This window comes from Panthera onca, chromosome F1, assembly GCF_046562875.1.
Source record: "Panthera onca isolate mPanOnc1 chromosome F1, mPanOnc1 haplotype 2, whole genome shotgun sequence".
NCBI lineage: Eukaryota > Metazoa > Chordata > Mammalia > Carnivora > Felidae > Panthera > Panthera onca.
Genome location: NC_138355.1, coordinates 4,602,309 through 4,623,377, shown reverse-complemented (window position 1 = coordinate 4,623,377; position 21,069 = coordinate 4,602,309). Strand labels below are relative to the sequence as shown.

General features: G+C 47.9%; 1 protein-coding gene across 1 annotated transcript in view; it reads right to left on the bottom strand.

Annotated features, from left to right (window-relative positions):
- The window catches only part of DNAH14 (dynein axonemal heavy chain 14), a 323,430-nt gene that overhangs the window by 84,630 nt on the left and 217,731 nt on the right, over positions 1-21,069 (bottom strand). Inside the window, exons 55-62 of the mRNA XM_078440753.2 lie at positions 17,511-17,708; positions 14,939-15,100; positions 12,325-12,516; positions 11,075-11,256; positions 10,439-10,547; positions 9,364-9,489; positions 6,651-6,745; positions 2,710-2,869 (exon numbers count right to left, since the gene is read on the bottom strand). Coding sequence (XP_078296879.2) covers positions 2,710-2,869; positions 6,651-6,745; positions 9,364-9,489; positions 10,439-10,547; positions 11,075-11,256; positions 12,325-12,516; positions 14,939-15,100; positions 17,511-17,708 — 1,224 coding nt within the window. The remainder of the gene's footprint in view (positions 1-2,709; positions 2,870-6,650; positions 6,746-9,363; positions 9,490-10,438; positions 10,548-11,074; positions 11,257-12,324; positions 12,517-14,938; positions 15,101-17,510; positions 17,709-21,069) is intronic.

The window sequence follows — 21,069 nt, the reverse complement described above, 5'->3', positions numbered from 1 at the left end:
AAAGAGAACCATCAGCAAAATGATAAAGCAACCTACGCAGAGGGAGAAAATATTTGCAAACCACATATGGTGATAAAGGGTTAATATCCAACATACATAAAAAACTCATACAACTCAATAGCAAAAAACAAAAACAAAAACAAAAACAAAATGCACCAAAAACAAACAAAAACAAAAAACAGAAATAAATAAAACCCAAACCCAACCTGATTAAAAAATGGGCAGAGGATCTGAATAGACATTTTTCTAAAAGAAGACACATAGATGGCCAACAGACACATAAAACATGCTCAACATCACTCCTCATCAGGGGAATGCAAATCAGAACCACAATGAGATACCACTCCACACCTTTCAGAATGGCCAGTAGCAAAAAGACAAGACACAACAGGTGTTGGCAGGATGTAGAGAAAAGAGAACGTCTGTGCACTGGTGGTGGGAATGTAAATTGGGGCAGCCATCATGGAAGAAAGTACGGAGGCTCCTCAATGACATTGAAAACAGAACTACCATATGATCCAGCAGTGCTGCTTCTGGGCATTTACCTAAAAGAAACAAAAACACGAACTTGCAAAGGTACATGTATTCCTATGTTCACTGAAGCACTATTTACAACAACTAAGACATGGGAGCCAACTAAGTGTCCATTGAAGGATGAACACATAAAGAAAAAATACACACACACATATACAATGTGATGTGTATATAAACACACCTATATAATGTGATACATATATACACACACATATATGATGTGATATATATATATATACACACACACACACATATACAATGTGATATGTATACACACACTCATATATAATGTGATATACATACACACTTATAATGTTATATATATACACACACACATAATGTGATATATATACATACACACACATATAGGATGTGATATATATATACACACATATATAATGTGATATGTATACACACACTCATATATAATGTGATATACATACACACACACTTATAATGTTATATATATATACCCACATATAATGTGATATATATATATACACACACACATATAATGTGATATATATATAACACAACATATAATGTGATGTACATATATATACATACACACACATATATAATGTAATATATATACACACACGCATACACATAATTAATGTGATATATATATACACACATATATATAATGTGATATATATACATATACATATAATGTGATATATATATATACACACACATATAATGTATATATATATAACATAATGTATCTAACATGATACAGATATACATACGCACACATATATAACATAATACATATCTATACACACACACATGTAATTAATGTGATATAATATATATGCACACATATATAATGTGATATATATACACACATATGTGATATATATAACATACACACATATAATGTGATATATATATATACATACACACAAATATATATTGTGAGATATATCTACACACACATACATAATGTGACACATATATATACACACACACATATATAACGTGATATATATATAAAACACACATATAATGTGATATATATACACACACTAATAATGTGATATACATATAACACATGCACATATATAATGTGAGATATATATATATACACACACACACACATAATACAATATATACACACATATAATGCAATATATATATATATATACACACACACATATATTATGTGACATATATATACATAACACACATATATAATGATATATATATATACACGTACGTATATAATGTGATATACATACACACAGACACGTATATGTGATATATATATATCACACACATATAATGTGATATATATACATACACACAAATATATAATGTGATATATATCCACACACACACATATATAATGCGACACACACACACACACACACACACACACACACAAATGCAGTATTATTCAGCCGTAATAAAGAAGGAAATCCTCCCAGTGTGGCAACACGGATGGGCCTTGAGGGCATTACACTAAGTGAAATAAGACAGAGAAAGACGACCTCACTTAGATGTGGAATCTGAAACAAAACACTGAACTCACAGACACAGAGAGTGGACCGGTGGCCGCCAGAGGTGGGGGTGAGGGATGGTGAAAGGGGTCAAAAGGTGCCTACTGCCAGTTAGGAGAGATAAATAAGTCCTGGGGATGTAACGCACGGCACGATGACTATAGTTAACAATACCGTGTTGTACATTTGAGGGTTGTTACCGAGTAGATCTTACAAGTTATCATCTATCATCCTAAGAAAAAACATTTGTAGCTATGAGGGGGACAGATGATAAGCACATGTGCTGTGGTGATCATTCCGGGAACAGACACCGAATGCTGCACACCTGAAACCAATACAACGTTACATGCCGACTGTATCTCAAACAAAAAAAATCTCAGACGCTTGAATCGCTCCTTGCCGTTACCTGGTGTGGTGCGATCCCCCCAGAGAGACCTTCTCCCACCGGTGGCCTCCCCGCTCCTTACAGAGATTCTCGGTGGAGGCGTTTTCCAACGTGGGCGGCGCGGCGGGCTGCTGTCCCCGACGCTCCCGGCGACCCCGCCGCGTGTGGGCGTGGGGCCTGCTGCCCCACCGCCTTCCAGTTGGAGCGCACGGGTCCAAGTTCCACACTGGGGACCAAGGGGTGGAGTGCGTTCATTACGCACTAATTAGGCACCGACTCTCTTACCTTGTCGGGGATGCTGTCCCTGTCCAGGTTAATCAGTTTTTTTAGGAAACCGGTTTGAGAAAGCAGCAGCTTCGCCGAGGCCCAGTTGGGTTTCTTCTGCAGAAGAATGCACACAGCGTTCATGACCATCAGCACGAGGGAGGGAGGCCGCGTGTACACCCTGCAGCGGGCGGGAAACCACGAGGTCACTACGCACAGATACTGAACAGGCACGGTCGTGCGATTTCACCCTTGGGGATCTTTAAACGGGGGGGTCTGTTGAATGTGGGTATGTTTGCTTTAGGAAGACGAAATGATAAAACCTGAACATGCAGAACAGTGAGGGAGAGGGCAGTTCTCGTCACTATGAACGCACTCAGGGTACAGTTCCTTAGAGTCGGAGGCCTCCTGTTCCGTCCCAGCGTCGATGTGCTAGTGACGACGTGACGAGACCAGCACACCCCTCCCCTCAAATGCGTCGTCTGACTTCTCTTCATCCTGATCTCGGGCTCCTATCGTAAAGTCACGGAAACAACACCATGCGGGAGGGGGCGTCTCTCGGGTGGTTAATGATGTGATTACCGGAACACCGGAGGCCGCCTCTCGCTGTGTCCTAGTCCGAGTAGCGGGAAGGCGACACTCTGGAGAGCCAGGGGTCAGGATAACAGTCACAAGAAGCGAGTTTCGCCGAAAAGCCACCAGGTGTGGTTGCTATGCGACAGCCTTTGGGACTCGGGAACAAAAGGGCAGGTCCCCCCGTGGTAATGGGTCTCCCCCGCACGAAGCCATACACACTTCCCAAAAGAAGGCAGGCAACGAAGCCAGCTTTACGAGTGCAACACTGTCTACAGGGGTCACCGGGAAGGCCGCCCTGCCTTAAATTTCATCATTAGAGATTCATTCATTTAGATTCACCTTTGTTCTTTTACAGTCTCCTTTTAAAATGCAGATATTTTTCAGAACTGAGTAATTAAGTCATTAACACTGTGTTTAGAACTAATTTATCAGATTGCTTTTCTGGGATTCTCAGTATGGCTTTTTTGAAATAAGGAGAATGATCATAACAGAGGAACTAGCGAGAGAGAGAGACAAGGTCCACAGAGGAGAAATGAGAGCTCCTAAAAAAAGCTTTTCCTCAGTTTTGCCTGTGTTTGGCTCTCTTTTTTTTTTTAAGTTTATTTATTTACTTTGAGAGAGAAAGACAGTGAGTGAGCACGAGCAGAAAGGGGCCAAGAGAGAGGGAGAGAGAATCCTGAGGAGGCTCTGTGTTGACTGATGCAGGGATTGAACTCACCAACTGTGAGATCACGACCTGAGCTGAAATCAAGAGTCGGTCACTCAGTCCAGGAGTCCCTGCCTCTTTTTAAAGCAAACATCACAGGAATGTAGTCAAATTGAGATGAAATGTATTATCTCTAAAATTTTAATGTAAATTAAAGGGAAAACAGATTGACTTGACTACAGTTCCGCCTACATGTCACCTTCCGGAAACAAATGCCCGATTCCAAGTGAGACCTACTGACACTGACAATCTGCTTTAGAGGTTCAGTACTGCTGCAATCTGCACCTTCTCCTATCTCCCTCCTAGCGGTAACATTGCTAGCTGGCAAAGGACCGTGCTGTCACCGGGCCGTTGTTTGCACTCAGATGCTGGGAACGGCCTTGAGGAAGGAGAACGGACTGGACTGGTCTCCGCTGGGCGCCTCTGCTGCACTTCCTAAGAGCAGCAACAACGATTGTGCCACAAGGCTCCCCCGTTATCTGGCACTGGGGTCGAAGACATGTGCCTTAGCAACATCACAAGGGAGAATCCTAGACAGACAGACACCCCCCCTCCCCCCGTCCCCCGCAAGACACAAGGAAGGAATCCCGGAGAAGGGAGTTTGTTTGAGCTACTATGGTGGGGGGGGGGGGTGCCGCTGGGTCCAAGGACACCTGTCAGCATTGAAGTGGCTTAGCACCTGCCTCAAGCCAGACTCCATTCTGAGCACTTCACATGTTTCCACTCATCCAACCTGTGATCCCCGCTGCACAAGAGGGAAACCGAGGCCCAGAGAAGCCCTACAGGTAGAAAGCGGCAAAGCCAGGGTCCCAACCCAGGAGGCCTGGCACTGGAGCCGTGGGCTCAGCCCCCTTCACACCCTGCGCTCAGGAGCCAACTGGAAATCGAGCTGGGCTCTCCTGGGAATCTGCCGGAGAAAAGCCAAGAGAACAGGACTTCTGGGACAAAGTCGGGAGGTACAGGGAGGGTGACGCTGGGGAGACCCGGGCGCAGCTCCCGTCCCATGCCGATTCCAGCCACCCCCTCGCGCTCACAGGCCGCAGCCATCGTGGCGTCAGCAGCTCCTGAAACCCAGGAAGCACATTTCTGCTTTTGGACTTTGGCGCTTTCCATCTCTCCTGCTTAGAACATTCCTTCTGCAGACACCCGTCTGGTTCACGTACAAACCTCACGTGGTCCTCCGCTTCCCGGCCGCCTCGTCGGACACTGAGAACGTCTGCGGGATGACCGCGTGAGGACGCATTCCCGAGAGTGAGGCCAGAAAGGACAACGATCAAAAACGTCTTCTGTTCCTGTCGTCTGTCTCTGCGTCCGACTGTCGCTATGGGACCAGCCTCCCAGCCCATGGCGCACACTCTCCTCCCCGTAGAGTCACGCTGATTAAAGACTGCTTCTTTGTCGTCTTCTCTTCTTGTCCCCAGAGTTACTAATGTTGTAAATATCATGGTGGATTTGCTCACTCCCGCATCTTTTTTTTTTTTTTAATTTTTTTTTTTTTAACGTTTATTTACTTTTGAGACAGAGAGAGGCAGAGGATGAACGGGGGAGGGGCAGAGAGAGAGGGAGACACAGAATCTGAAACAGGCTCCAGGCTCTGAGCTGTCAGCACAGAGCCCGACGTGGGGCTCGAAATCACGAGCTGTGAGATCATGACCTGAGCCAAAGTCGGACGCTTAACCGACTGAGCCACCCAGGCGCCCCCACTCCTGCATCTTTAATTGAAATACTACTTCTCCTGGGGCGCTTGAGGGGCTCAGGTGGTTGAGCGTCCAACTTTGGCTCAGGTCATGATCTTGCGGTTTGTGGGTTCAAGCCCCGTGTGGGCTCTGTGCTGACGGCTCAGAGCCCGGAGCCTGCTTCAGATTCTGTGTCTCCCTCTCTCTCTCTGACCCCCCCCCTGCTCACATGTGCACTCTCTCTCTCTCTCAAAAATAAATAAACATTAAAACAAGTTTTGCAATACATGTCCTACTTTTCTATAAATAATAGAAAACGGAACACATCCGAGAGGTGATGGCAAAGTCTCGCCTGCTGGGCTGCGGAGCTCCAGTCTGGAGTGTCTCACCCGAAGATCTGAACTAGACACACAGGTCAGGTTCTGGACCTCGGAGCATCTCGTTTCTCCTGGTATGTTCCTACGCGTTGGTCCTTCCTGGCTTCCCGCGCAGTAGGCGCCTGGGCTCGGGCACAGGGCGGTGGGTCCCGGGGGGCTGCAGCACCAGGCGCGTGTCCCTGCGTCCCTGCAGCCCATGGGCACAGGCAGCGGCCCCACGACCGCTGTCACCCCACCTGTGGGACCCCACGTCACCCCGCGTCAGGGGTTTCCGGAACCGCCACGGCTTCCGCCTGCACACCTGGGCACACGGTGCTGCGCCGGTCCCGGGGGCACATCTCACGTCTCTGAGGCTGGCGTTTGGTTCACAGCCAGAAGCCCAACACGCAGTTTACCTGGCAGTCAGTTTTCTTTCTTGAGGCCCCCAAAAATGCCAACGCGCCTGCCTCTGATGGCACCAGACACGGAGAAGGTGCAGCAGGTGACGCACAGAGCGAAGAATTTAAAGTAGCCAAGACGGGCAAAAGGGACTCAATCTGAAAATGTCTGAATACAGACTCATAACTTTACCACGTGTTTATGCTTTAGTTTGAGCTTTTCCAACTCAGAACGAACGAGGTGCATTACCTTAGCTCGGTGATGTCGGCTTTATCCAGGGTGCTCAGGGCCACGGTGGCCTTGTCCAGAGCTGGCAGCACACTCCTTATCTCTCTGGCGGTTCTCTGCAATAGTCAGAAGCCCCCGAGGCCGTGTGAACGCACAGGGTTTATACACCGTGCACGGTCACCTCTCTGTATGATTCCGTTATCGCAAAAGCCGTCTCAAGTCAGAACGACTTCCAGATACTTCTGCCGTCCCCCGCCCCAGCTCTCCTGGTTGTGCGACACTGCGGTGCTGGGGCCAGGGGTCCTGTTGTAAGATAAATTCGTACAACAGAGCTCAGTGGGTAGCGGCCGAGAAACGAGGTTGGCGACATCTGCATCCAGAACCCGGGTTTTCTGGGTCCTGGGCAAGTCCTTCTGTTGATCAGGAAGTGGGGGGTCAGGTTCTCACAGACACCTACTCAAAGCGGAAGTTCACGCCTTCGCGACGACTCCAGATAATGCAGGGCACACGACTCCAAACCTGCCATTCGCGTTCCGCTTTTCTGGAAGGGAGGCTACGCAAAAAGAATTCGTCAGAATTTCTAAGTTTTGGGGAATAGTGACTGCATTTAAGAAATTGTTTTGGGATATCTCAATGAACCGTGAAAAATTACAGGTTCCTCACACAGATATATGTGAAAAGTGCCTTATTTTATAACGTAAAATTTTTATTTACGAATAAATATTGAAGGCAAAAATTCATGGACCGTAACACGAAAGGGATTAAGTGTTAAAATCCATACAGATTATGTGGAGAGAGGAGGAAATGCGATGCCAATTTTCAGGTCATACCAAAAGCTATAATTTATTAAGAGGAAAAAATACATTAGGATAGAGGTAATGATCTGCCCCTTGTCTGCTTAATAATCCAGTTCATAAAGAAGAATGTGTCATGTGATCACACTGGAAAAATTCAAGGTTCCGGCTGAGTGTGCAAGAAATACTGACATGAATGAAAACACGAATATCAGAAAACAACTGAAGACACTGGTGGAAAATTGGTAATGAATGCTTTCAATTCACTCGACATCTAAAATTATTCACCAAGAAACCTTGAAATGCCAGTTTGCCTACAGCCATCGAGAGTGACGTTAAAAATATTCATGATGTTATCAGTGACATTATGAAATTGAAGGAAAACGCCTTAAACCAGCAAAAACTAAAACCGCACCTTTGTGAACTGCGCTGGCCACCCCATGGGAACGATAGCCCCGATTTTCACACGAGGACACGCTCAGCCCGCAGTGGGAAAATGCAGGGGGGGAGGCGTTACCGGGCATCTAAGGCAGATAATCAACAAACATTATCATGTTATTTTTCTAGATTTTGTGACGTTTGTAGTAACTGTCAGCTTTTAAAAATTTGTATTTCATTTGATGTTTTACTTATCTAAATAAATACTTTTATGTTTAATTGTGAACTAGTAATTTTAGATTCTAAAAAATATGCCCCCAAAGCCGTGTGAGCTTCAGGCCCCGCACAACCTGGACTTGTCCCTGAAGCCACATCCTGTGATGGGGGCACAGACAGGAACCGCAGAACAAAACATGAACTCTTCTGTATCCATTTTCTTTCGGCCGGAAGCTCAAGACTGAAATCAGGCCCAGCAGGGCCCGCGGGTCGCCCACGGGGGACTCTGGCGACCCGAGGGAGGGGAGAGGCCCACCGCTGGGAGGGCTGGCAGGGGGTGGCCCACCATTTAGGACGTGTGCTTGTCTGCACGTAAGGAAGGGCACTTGCTCTTACGCCATCGAGTGTGAAGTAAGCCAGCCCTCAAAAGGAACAGGGTCCTAGAAGGTTCCCGAGAGGAGCTGGGGCTTGGGGACGTGAACCCGGAGGGAGGAGGGGGCAGAGAGGGGGTGGCCGCTCCATGCTTGTCCCGGGCATGAGCTGCCCCCCCCTCTCCTCAGCCATGGCCTAATGTGAACACGACGCTGATCGAATCGGGCCCGACGCGGAGCCAGCCGTCGCGTCTGTAAGTCCCCTCGGGGACCGTCTGAGGTGTGTGTCCGCATCCACTCTGCTCGCGCGAACCCGCCCGTGGGGGCTGACTGTGCTGTGACGTCTGCTAGCGATAGGAGCTCGTGCGTGTCATTTGCAAATAAGTCACTGCACACAGATCGCGGGGACCGGCTTACATGTAGCTTTTGGACGGATGGAGTTGATGGAGGAGAAACCGCCGCCCGTGGAAGATGCGAGAGGCTCACCCTTCATGCCCTCTGAGCGGGTGCGCCCGAGCAGCCCAGGGGGGCAGCTGGCCGACAGCTGCACCGAGCGGATTCCTGCCGGGCTCCCACCAGAGGGTGAGGAGGGCTCGGCCAGTGAAACAGGGTTAAGACTGGTTACGCGTGTAACTGGTGACAACGGGTGCCCCGGGCGGCTCGGTCCCCGCAGGCGCCCCTCTCGCAGGCCACGTGTGTCTGTGATGTGGCTCAGGGGACTTCCCGCTGTGGTGACCCCGAGAGCCGGGCTGTCTCTGTCTCTGCCTGGGGAGGCAGCTTTCTGGGGGACAGGGATCCTGCATCTCTGTGCTCCCGGTTCCGTCTACAATAAATCCTTGCGGGGCTAAGAATTAAAAGCATCCATACTTGAGCACGATAGATTTAACAGCAGTCAACCCAACCTTCAAATTTTGGGGTTGGGGGATAATTTTGCAAACCTCCAAGTGATTGTCATGGATTATATTTTAGTCTTACCTGAGCACATTCTTCCACAATTCTGACTTCTTCTGCCACAATTTCTTCATCTTGTTGAACCAGCATCTGAACTTTCTCAACTACTTGTGAATCTTTCCACAGTCTTTCCATCAGGGCTTCCTTTTCCTAATGAAACACACAGTTCTTTGGAAGATGAATTTTCAGAGACACGGCATCTCTTTTTTGAAGAGAAATTCGTTTAAAGAAACATCCACAGCTCATTTAATTACTATAAAATGTATCAGAATCAGCCTAAATATATTTGGTTAACAGACGAAACCAGAGAGGATGACATAGCCAAGATCATTCTCTTGCAATGCACGTCAAGAGTGGTAAGTATGATTCGTATTTTAATTTATTATTATTATTATTACTATTTATTTTCTATTTTTTAAAGTAGACTTCACACCCAGCATGGAGCCCAGTGATGGGCCTTGAACTCATGACCCTGAGATCGAGACCTGAGTTGAGATCACGAGTCCGATGCTTAGGGACACCTGGGGGGCCCCGTCGGTTAAGCGTCCGACGTTGACTCAGGTCACGATCTTGCGCTTCGTGAGTTCGAGCCCCGCGTCGGGCTCTGTGCTGACGGCTCGGAGCCTGGAACCTGCTTTGGATTCTGTGTCTCCCATTCTTTCTGCCCCTCCTCCACTCTGTCTCTCTCTTTCTCACAAAAAAAAAAAAAAAAAAAAAAAAAGAGTCAGATACTTAACCAACTGAGCCATCCAGGCAGTGTGAGAAGCGTGATTTTTAGAACACCCTGCAGGTTGCAAGTTACTACAGCATGGTTTAGGTTGATTTAACTAAGAATGACAGAATTTTCCTGTGTGAGCTTTTATAATTAGTTATATGCCTGCTATCACACTTAATTAGAAAATACAACGACGTTACTATTTTGCTATCATTGTTATTGTTTTGCTCATTTTACGATAAGAAAGTTGAGCCCAAGAGGCCACGCAGCCAAGTGCTAACACAGCGGGGCTCTGATCCGTCGCTGCCAAGTGCGAGGGCCCGGCTTCCCAGCCTGTCATACCCAACTATAAAGTATTCAAAAGAGGTTTCACACCAGACGCACCTTTGTTTTTTGCTCTATCTGAGGGCCAAGAATCAAGAGCTCCTCCTGTGTTTCTGTAACCAGAGCGCTGGCTTCCAGGATCTTGGACAGGCCCATGTGCAAACGACTCCTGCGGGGAAGAGAGGGTTCAGAAGGTGTGAGACACGATGAGACATTAGTGAAGCAGGACCTTCTGTGCCCACGTGCGGTCATCGTGAAGGTGCCGACTCCCTGTGGCAGCCTCCGAACGCCTTACCTCTTGGGGTTTTGTCTTTCCCCCTTGGGAAGGTAGATTCCGGCTCATTCTTTCGTATTTGTGTCTCTTTTTTCTTTTACAAATAAAAGCACCGATTTATTTATTTATTAAAAAATTTTGTTTTAAACGTTTATTTTTGAGAGAGAGAGAGAGAGAGAGGGAAACAGAGCACGAACAGGGGAGGGGCAGAGAGAGAGGGAGACACAGAATCCGAAGCAGGCTCCAGGCTCTGAGCTGTCAGCACAGAGCCCGACGCAGGGCTTGAACTCACAAATGGTGAGATCATGACCTGAGCCGAAGTCAGACACTTAACCGACTGACCCCCCCCCCCCCCACCAGGTGCCCCTAAAAGCACCAATTTAAAAAAGATATGCGTTTCTGATTTGGCCTCAAAGTCTTACCTCTTTGCTTGCATTTCCTTCTGGCGTGACCTCAAAATGTGAGCAAATGTATCCATGAATCGCAAGTAGCTGTTGGGAGTGACGTAATTACGCCGTCCGGTTTTCTGAAAGTATTTTGTGTTCAAGTCTTTTATGCTTTTGTGGATTTGGACACACGTCGAGGCGAGTTTTTCCTTTAAGTGCTGCAAAATAATAATTTTCAAGAATTTATGCATCAAGAAAGGGGAAATTGAACATGCTGAGTAACTTGAAAGAGTATCATTCTGAGGTGTGGGGCAGTTGATAAAGAGCCTGGGTGAAGGGGACCAAGAAAATAGAAGTTTTAGGGGTTTGGATGGTGCCAGGAGTGGACAAGGCAACAATATGGCCAGTGACTAATGACTCGTTCCTCCGGGCCTGACCCGCATTTCTGCCACAGCCATCCAAGGGTTTTACGGAGCCGTTATCATGGCCAAGGTTCACGGTGACTGACTGACTGATTAACATCTCCTATCATCCTCTCCTAAAGTGGGTTATCAAATGCACAAGACTCAATTTCACTTCCTTGAGTGAAGTAAAGCTGTGACAACGTAAGGCCTCAAAGGATATACTGATACGCTGGGTGGGAAAACCAGAGGAGAAAGAACGCCCGGGGGTAAGTTTCAGGGAGAATTCTGTCTGAGACACAAGCTGGCGCCCACCCCAGCCCACGGGGGTCTAGCCGTTCCCTGGTCAGCTTCCCCCCAGCCGACTCTGCACAGACTCTCCCCCCAGCCTTTCACTCCTTGGACGCTTGGCTAGTAAGGCCGCAAGCCCTTTTCTGGGTGCCGCTCCGAGTTTCGGGGTGTATGCTTTTACAGCTTCCTTTGTTATCAAAGGTTGGGTAAAGAGCCTTCCTTACTGCGGCTCACGAACCCTGAGTGAATGTGGTTGGCTGCACACAAGCCAGAGGCGTTTCCGGGGAACACACAGAAGGCTGCGGCCACCTCACCACGGCATCTGGCACATCTTCTCCCCGTCAAGGACACCTGCTGGTCTCCTCGGGGCACAGTAGCGGGGAGACCCAGGCAGGCAGGAGTCTGGGCGTCTTTGAAATCGGATGGACCAGGGGGCAAAAGACACGGGAGCTGATAGAGTCGAGACGACCGCTTGACGTATTTCAAATTTTTGTCCACCTAGGATTCACGGCTATTCCGGACATAATTCTGCCAGACGCCGTCAACAGCCTGGAACTTCCCTCGTGTCAGGTCTTTAAAGGAGGCCGTGCTTACCTCCCTGCTCCCTAAATCCACCTTCTCTCTTAGGAAAGAATCGGCCACAGCGAGGAGGGCATCCGCCGGCCACTCCCTGTACCAGTCCACCGTGCAGGCGGTGACCACGGAAGGGCGCAGTCGGCACTGCTGGCGGAAGCTGGGTCCTGTGGGACTCACGGTCACAAAGACGTGAAGATTTTTATGTATTCTCTGCAAATTAATAAAAACACAAGCCGTTAACGTGGAAGCCACTGCTTTGGAAAAAACACCGTGACGGAAGTTCCATTTGGAACTCGTTTCCGTTCTTTACCCAATGGGCGGAGAGGAGACCGAGGGCCTCCCAGAGCGGGGAGCTCTTGTGGGGGAAGCAGCCGGGTGGTGCTGGAGGTGGGGGGGGCCCGGAGCGCCCCTTGTACAAGTCGGACCCTGGGGGGTGTGGCGCTCAAGTTCTGCTCCACAGGGACCTTAGGTCAGATGCGGCGCGGGGGGGGGGGGCGGGGGGGGCGTCTGCTGCCCTCTTTCTCTGGGGTGCGGGCATTCGGGACGCTCAGAAAGTCAAGGGGACAAGTGGGCAGGTGATGGAATGCTGAAAGGCACAGAGAGAACAGACAGGGGGGCGTCCCTCAACTCCCACAGCAGAAGGATCGGAGCCCCCACGCTCCTGTAGGTCTTTGGCAAAGCGCTAGTTTCCGTGAAATCTCCCTGCCTCTTCCCTCCAGAAAGCCTTGCGGTGCGGCTGCTTTTCCTGGCTTCTTGCCAGGCCGGCGTGGGCACAGAGTCTCCCTCGTTTCCAGGTGTCACTTTAAAGGAACCCACGTTACCGAAAGCAGCTGCGGTCGATCAGCGTTCAACGCACAGTCCCGTGTGTACAAAGCGATGGTGTGCTTGCGTGTGAAGGAACCTATGTGCCCCAGAAGTGTGCTAAGGCTGGAAGAGTGATGTGCGTAAGATTCTTTCTCTGTCTTTTCGTCTTTCAGAAACGTAGAAAAGCAAATTAAACCACTCGGCGCAAAATGCATACAACACAGAAATGTTTAAATCAAAAACGAAATGACCTCTCTTTGCTTCACTCATCCCCAAATTCCTACTTCAGGATAGTCAGTGTTCACGGTTTAAAGTATGCCTTTGCTGTTATGATTATTGGAAGACACTTCAAATCATTTTTGGAAGTGGCATTGTGGCATGAAATACACACGTAAGTAATTAAATAAACAATTGCAACTGATTTCTAACTGGAATTCTTGGTCTGTTTTTTTTTACTTCTGGCATGCACTATTCTCTACACTCCAAATGAGAATTTCTTTGCTGTTCTTACTGATCATAATCTATATACACCAATTTAGTAACAAGGCACTGGAGTGCCACCAGTGATCAGAAAAATTGCTCTTTCTTTCTGCCATAGCATTTAAAAAATATAACTCGGGGCACCTGGGTGGCTCAGTCGGTTAAGTGTCTGACTCTTGACTTTGGCTCGGGTCATGATCTCACGGTTTGTGAGCTTGAGCCCCACATTGGGCTCTTTGCTGAGAGCACAGAGAATGCTTGGAATTCTCTGTCTCACTGCCCCTCCTCTGCTCACACTTGCTCTCTCTCAAAAAAAAAAAAAATAAAATAAAAATATAACTCAATGTAAACATCCATTCATATGACATTGTCTCTTAATTGTGGATCCCATTCCTGGAATTTTCTACATCTTCTCCTTGTGCCGGATCACTAACTGTCCACTGAGAATGGAAGACGGCCCAGTTCAATTTTCAGATGACTCCATTATAGACAGAAAAGGATCCCAGAAACAAGTCGGCCTGTGGTCCTTCCCCTGTGAACACCTAGTCTGGGTGGTCACATCTGTCTCCACTGAGCCGCTGGTCAGTCATCGCGCCTTTAAGACACAGAAAGCTTAGCTCGTTGGTCTGGACTCTGTCTCCCTCCCACCCAGTCCTTTGCCGACCCCACTGCTGAGCTCCTTCTGACTATCACCTGCCCTCTCTGGATTATTCCTCCTGTGCCACTTCCAGGGCTGTCAAAGGGACGAAAGGACGAAGGGATTCTTGTATCCTGCCCTTCCCAGGATCTTATTACTCTTTTTTATCTTATTTTTCACTTAGAAAAAAATTTTCATGTTTATTTATTTATTTTGAGAAAGAGAGAGAGCACGAGCAGGGGAAGGGCAGAGAGAGAGGATCCCAAGCAGGCTCCGCGCTGTCAGCGCAGAGCCTGATGCAGGGCTCGAACCCACGAACCGTGAGATCATGACCTGCGCTGAGATCCAGAGTCAGACGCTGAACCGACCGAGCCCCCCAGGCATCCCCTCATTCTCTCATCATTGCCTCTCACTGTTACCATTTTCTTTAGCCCCCGATCACCGGGCAGGCCCAGATCCTTGCTAATCTTGGCTTTCCCTATGAGTGTGATGTGTGTGTGTCTATGTGTGGGGATGGTTTGAGTGGACCCATTAGTTATAGCTTTGAAAACTCATTTATCCCCTCCTGAGAGGATTAAAAAAAAGAAAAAAGCAAGGCTCATTTAAAGACCTAAAAAAAAATGATCCAACTTGGAAACCACGTACAGAATTATACATGTGTCTACTTTAATGTAAGTGGTAATTTGCTGAAGCGAACCCACAAGAGCTCACCTTCTGGAAGAGTGCAAGTAAAGACTGCCTGTCGTCAACAGAACCAGACGGCTCAGCAAAGGATCGGATCTGTAGCGCGATGGAGCCCAGCTCGTCATCTTCAAACAAGCCAAGGGTTTTCTGCGAGTTGAGAACGCTGTCCAAATCTTCCAAAAATGACTCCTTAGGTGAAACGGATATTCATTCAATCAGGAGTGATTCCATTCTTAACACACCAAACTGAGACGGCCAAAGTATTTAAGGACAATTCAGGTTAATTTTTTTTTTTTGAAAGCTAAACTTCTCTTAAACCCATCCAATGTCTTTTTTGTCTGAGTAAAAATAAGCATCGTCCCTCCGTTCATTCATTGGAACAGGAGAGAGACGTGTGCGGTACTGAGGGCATGCAAACGCCCGTGCCACTGGGACCCGACTCATGGCAGGGGTGGGGGGTGGGGGGTGGGGGGCGGTACGAGCGGCGCGGGGACCTGGCTCCAGACTGCTTATGGAGACCACCACACACGCACGGGCTACAAGCAACACGGCGGCAGGGTTCCAGATCCAGCGAGAGAGGGGCCGGGGGACAAAGGGCGGTGAAAGAAACTCTACGAGAGGAGTTCTTACTGAAAAGTACGAGCATTTTCATTTTAAGAATAAATCCAAGCCGTATTTAAAAAACATGCATTTCTACCATCCTCAGGCTCCTCAGGCTCCTGGTGTTTCAGCCCCGGCGGGGGTGGGAGAGGGCAGCCAGCTGGCGGGCAGGGGCCAGGATTGCTGACTACCAGGATTGCGGGGCTACCGGGTTTCCTGTCGCTCCCGGGACTCAGCTTATGAAACACACCGCTTTCCCACTGGTAGTTTTAGCCACTCTGTGGTGTCCCGGCCTCAGCATCTATTCTGTCCCACCGAGCAGCCTGCGGGGACCCTGATGGTACGCCAGCCGCTCACGCGGTAGCCGGCAGAGTGACAAGCAGGTACGAGCTCCTGGTAGGTCTTCCCCGCCACCCGGGGTCCCCGTACCGAGTGCACCCCTTAGATAGGACCCCCGTGGGGGCGCACTGAAACACTGCTCTTTAGATTTGAGCGGACAGATCTGGCCCCGACCCGGGAACCCCGAGTCACTCCACTCACAGACCCCGATGAAGGCACACGCCCCGGGTCCTGCCTCTCTGCCCGCACCCCGCCTTGACCTCCCCGCACGGTCCCTCGAGGCAGGCCGTGTGCTTCTTCCAGGACCTGTGAGTAAGAAACTTCTCTATTTCAGCGTCTCTTCTCGTCTTCTCCGGAACTGTGGCTCACCATCCCCCTGTGCTCCACTTAACGAATGTTAATTTAACAGGGTCATGACACCATTTTGGGGATTCACATGGAAAGCACTGATGTGGCCAGGAGAAACCTGGAGAGTGTGGAGACGAGATCCAATGACCTTGAAGTCCTGGATAAGATGGGTCCATCTCAGCTTTGACCTGATGGCGGTTTTCTGAAAAATGATTTCTTAAATTAAACAGCAGGCCCCTGGCACGAGACAGGACATCCTCTGAAATCCAGAAGTGCCTGGAAGAAACCTCAAGCAGAGGAAGAGGGCAGGGTATCTAGAGGAAGGGGTGCCTGGGTGGCTCAGCTGGTTGATCACCGACTCTTGGTTTTGGCTCAGGTCATGATCTCACGGATCACGTGTTCGAGCCCCACTTTGCGCTCTGTGCTGACCACGTGGAGCCTGCTTGGGATTCTCTTTCTCTCTCTGCCCCTCCCCCACTCACCCTGTCTCTGTCTCAAAAAACAAAAACAAAAACGAAACTTAAAAAAAATAAATACGTTTGGGAGAGGGAAGACATATAATTAAGGCAGAAAATTGGACACTATGGAGAACAGCAGATACAACATAGCCCTCACTCGGATTTACCCTCAAAATACCACATGAAGGAAAAACAAAACTCTAGGGACAGAGGCTCAGGATTAGAGAAGAAACAAGAGGAAAGTGAAACAACGCTCATAAGCGTACGAGTCTGGATCGTGGATCATAAATAATGTTGCCTTTAAATGTCGCCACAAAGAAGTAACTACAACCTCAGCCGGATTCCCCAGTTCCGTGGAGGCCGTGGAAAGGCATGGTTTACACCAAGCAACAGATTAAAAAAGTAGCTGGGTGATTAGCATTTGTTTGTTTGTTTGTTTTGCTTATCTGTAAACAAAGCATCTCCTGCAAGGCAAGTGCTAAATTCGACGGTGAAACTAGCACAGGACGCTGTGCACAAGAGTAGACAGCGGATTCAGAGGATAGCGTTTTTTGTTTTGTGTCTTTGGGGTTTTTTTTTTTCCAAAACCCAGACGAGAAAACAAGTTCAGCTACACAGACAAATTACTCGCAACGAAAATTATAAAGACGGAAAATGCTTCTGTCATAGGGCTCATGCAAAACTACGTGCAGTGTGGGTTCCCAACCAGGGCCTCTGTGGGCTGTGCGTGGGGAAGGGCAGAATCATGAACAACACAGCAGGCGCCGGCCAGATTTTCTTTCCGGATATTGAATGGGCGGGGGAGCCACTTACACAGCAAACGTCAGCAGATAACCAAGGTCAAAGGTACTTACCTGCTTTAGGTTTATGTTAGCAACTATCAAAGCGGTGGGGCTCCCTTCTAATCCTGCTTGGATAACCCCCCTTTTGAGGGCTTCTTTGAACCCCGCATGGGCCTGACTGTGAGCTGAGGGCACGGGGGACAGCTTGCACTCCATCAGGTGACACGCCAGGGTCGCACACGCTTCCTTCCCACAGCCGTCTACTCCAATCTTTGGAAGAAGAACAATCCAACATGAGACTCCTGTGGACGCCCCGGGAATCTTTCAATCTTTCACCGTTTCCCAAGTCTGTGCACCAGAAATTCACACAGTGAAAGTACCTATTTTTATAACCTTTTTGGGAAACACATTAAACAGAGCTAAAGCATTGACCAGAGTTCTGTAAGGTGTTCATACACATTCAGTATTTTCTTCTTTGCTCTTTATGGTCTCTTGAAATGTATGAGACGCCTTCACTGTAAAGATAACACCATCTGGAAAAATGGCATCGACGGGTTTACCAAATCATCGTCATGTTATTGCCAATATTTGATTTCTCATTTATAAGAATTGAAGTAGGTCTTTTATTCTGAGTAGTAAAAACTTAAGTGCTCTTTGGTAATCATGACAAAGTATTACCTTTATTACCAAAGTATTAGCTCTACTGGGGTATAATTTACAGACCACCGGCTTTCATACTTACCATATGATAATTTTTAGTAAAATCACAGAGTTATGCAACGGTTACCACAGTCCATTTTTTAAAAAAAGTTTATTTATTTATTTTGAGAGAAGGTGAGAGCCACAGCATGAGCAGGGGAGAGGCAGGGAGAGAGGAAGAGAGAGAATCCCAAGCAGGCTCCAGGTTCCATGTTGTCAGCGCAAAGCCCGACGCAGGGACCCGAACCCATGAACCATGAGATCATGACCTAAGCTGAAACCAAGAGTCGTATGCTTAACCGACTGAGCCCTCCAGGCGCCCCTACCACAGTCCATGTTTAGAAAGATACCCCAAGGCCTGTCTATAGCGTTCATCCTGGCATCAGTCCCAGGCAACCATTAACATGCTCCTGTCTCTACAGATTCGCAGTGTTTGGATGTTTCCTACAAACTGAATCATAAACATGAAGCCTTTTGTACATCACTCACCAGGATGGTGTGTGGTTCCTGTGTGTTAGTAGCTTGCTCCTTTTTACTGCTACATAGTATCCTGTTGGATGGGCTAGACCACGTTTTGTTTATGCATCATCTACTGATGGATGTTCCGAGAGTTTCCGTTTTGTGGCCGCTATAATAATGCTCCCGTGATCCTTTCTGTGCAAGTTGTTAAGACAACATTTGTTTTACTTTCTTTTGTGTAGATACAGAGGAATGGAACCACTCAGTCAAAGGGTGAGTCTGGGTTCACTTCAGAAGAAATGCTCAAACTCTTTTCCCATCAGCAATGTATCCAAGGTCCAGTCTATCCACATCCTGGTCAACACTGGCTACTGACCATCTTTTTGACGACAGTCATTCAAGTAGATGTGTGGTGACATCTCAGTGTGGTTTCAATTTGCGTTTCCCTGATGATTAATGACGTTGACTATTTTTTTTGCATGCTTACTAGCATTCATGCATCTTCTCTAGTGAATTATCTAGTTAAATCTCTTGTCTGTTAAAAAAAAATAAGTTTTTTAAAAAATTTTAGGAGGGTTTTGATTTACAATAAAATTGCCAAGATACAAAAGATAATTGTCATATACCCGACATCCAGTTTCCCCTACGAACATCTAACTAGTAGGATGCATTTGTTACCACTAATGAAACAACACTGATACATAATTATTAACTAGAATCCATACATTATTTGGCGTTCCTTCATTTTCCCTTAATGTCCCCTTCTGGGTCAGGGTCCTATCAAGGACACCACATCACATTTAATAGTTAAATCTCCGTAGGTTCCTCTGGCCTATGACGGTTTCAGACTTTTCGTTTTTGTTTGGTTTTGATGACCTGGGCAGTTTTGAAGAGTGCTGGTCAGGCGTCGTGGTTGGGACCTTCTTGGTGTTTTCCTTGTGACCACACTAGGGGTACGTGCTTTGGGGTGGGAAGACCACAGGGATAAAGTGCCATTTACCAACACGATTTATCACCGTCGATGCTGACCTCGGCCACCTAGATAATGTTGTGTGTGTCAGGCTTCTCCACCGTGAAGTTACTGCTTTTCCCCCTTTCCACTCCGCGCCCTTTGGGAGAAAGTCACCGATAGCAGCTCACAGTCAAGGAGGGGGTAGTTTTGCTCCAAATCCTTGCGGGCAGATATCTGCATACATTATTTAGAATTCTGTACGGGAGAGGTGTCTCTTTCCCCCACTTGTTTATCCAATCGTGTTTTTACATGCATGGACTCACGGAGATTTATCATTCGAGTTATAACCAATACTACTTTGTTTTGTTGTTTTGGGGTACGGCCACCGGGAGATCTCGAAGTTGGCTCCTTTTATCCCTCTGACATACTCCTGTCACTGAGAGTCTTTTGAAGCACTTCCCTTCTGGCCCTACCAGACAAGACATTCCATGCTCATACGGTGACTCTCATGCCAGCCCTCAGGAAGCCATTTTCCCCAGGAGCCCTGGCCCTTTTATTGAAGGATGGCATCAGAAACCAAGACCTGGGTGCTGGGTGTGCCTGTGTTCCTGCTGCACGTTTCCAGCTTCTCTCGGCTGATACAACGAGGACACTTGTGGTTGTACGCCAGCCCTGTGCACACACGCTTTCCCGTAAGTACGTCTGTATGTAACCATCCATGTTAAATCCAACGTGAGTCCGACTGAGGTCTTCACCTCTCATCCGTCACTCCACGGATCACTGTCGCCTCTTCCGCTGGCTCGTCTGTAACTGCCTACTCCCGTGGTGAGGACACTGGCTGCCCCGCGTGCCATCCTTTACCTAACTGTTCAGCTGTGACACGTACGTACATACATATGGTGGCATCAGAAGTTAACCGTCCGCCCATGGACACCACTTCATCAGCTCCAGATCAGTGCTCGCGAGCGGTTTCCTCCACCTTTGGTCTTACAGACGCCACTCATTTCCAGAGTTCCTCAGGTCACTTCCTTCCCCCCCACCCTCTTCGGGGAGCTCGCTGCACCTTTGGCAACAGTCTGATCGTCCTGTCACATTCTGCACTCCATCCTGGGACCCCCGACCGCCTAAATGACTTTTTGAAAGTTTTATACATCAAGGTTCTCTCTTTGGCCTGGACACACGCATGGTGCCATGTTCCTCCTTACGGCATCGTACAGAATAGCCGCTCCTCTCCGACAGCAGGTGTCTCACCTTCCCTTCTCTCTGCAAGCCCGTGCCGACCCCCAGTCATGTGTCATCTCTATGGTTTCGCTGCTTCCAGAATGTCACAGGGCTGGAATCACATGGTGTGTAGGATTTCCAGACTGACTTTTTTCACTCAGCAACAAGCCTTTACGATTTGCCCATGTCTTTCTGTGGCTTATTTCATTTCTTTGGGACTTTGGATAATATTCCATTGTACTCCACTTCATCTCTTATTGAAGGACGTTTTGGTTGTGTCCAGTTTTAGAATGAAGTCAC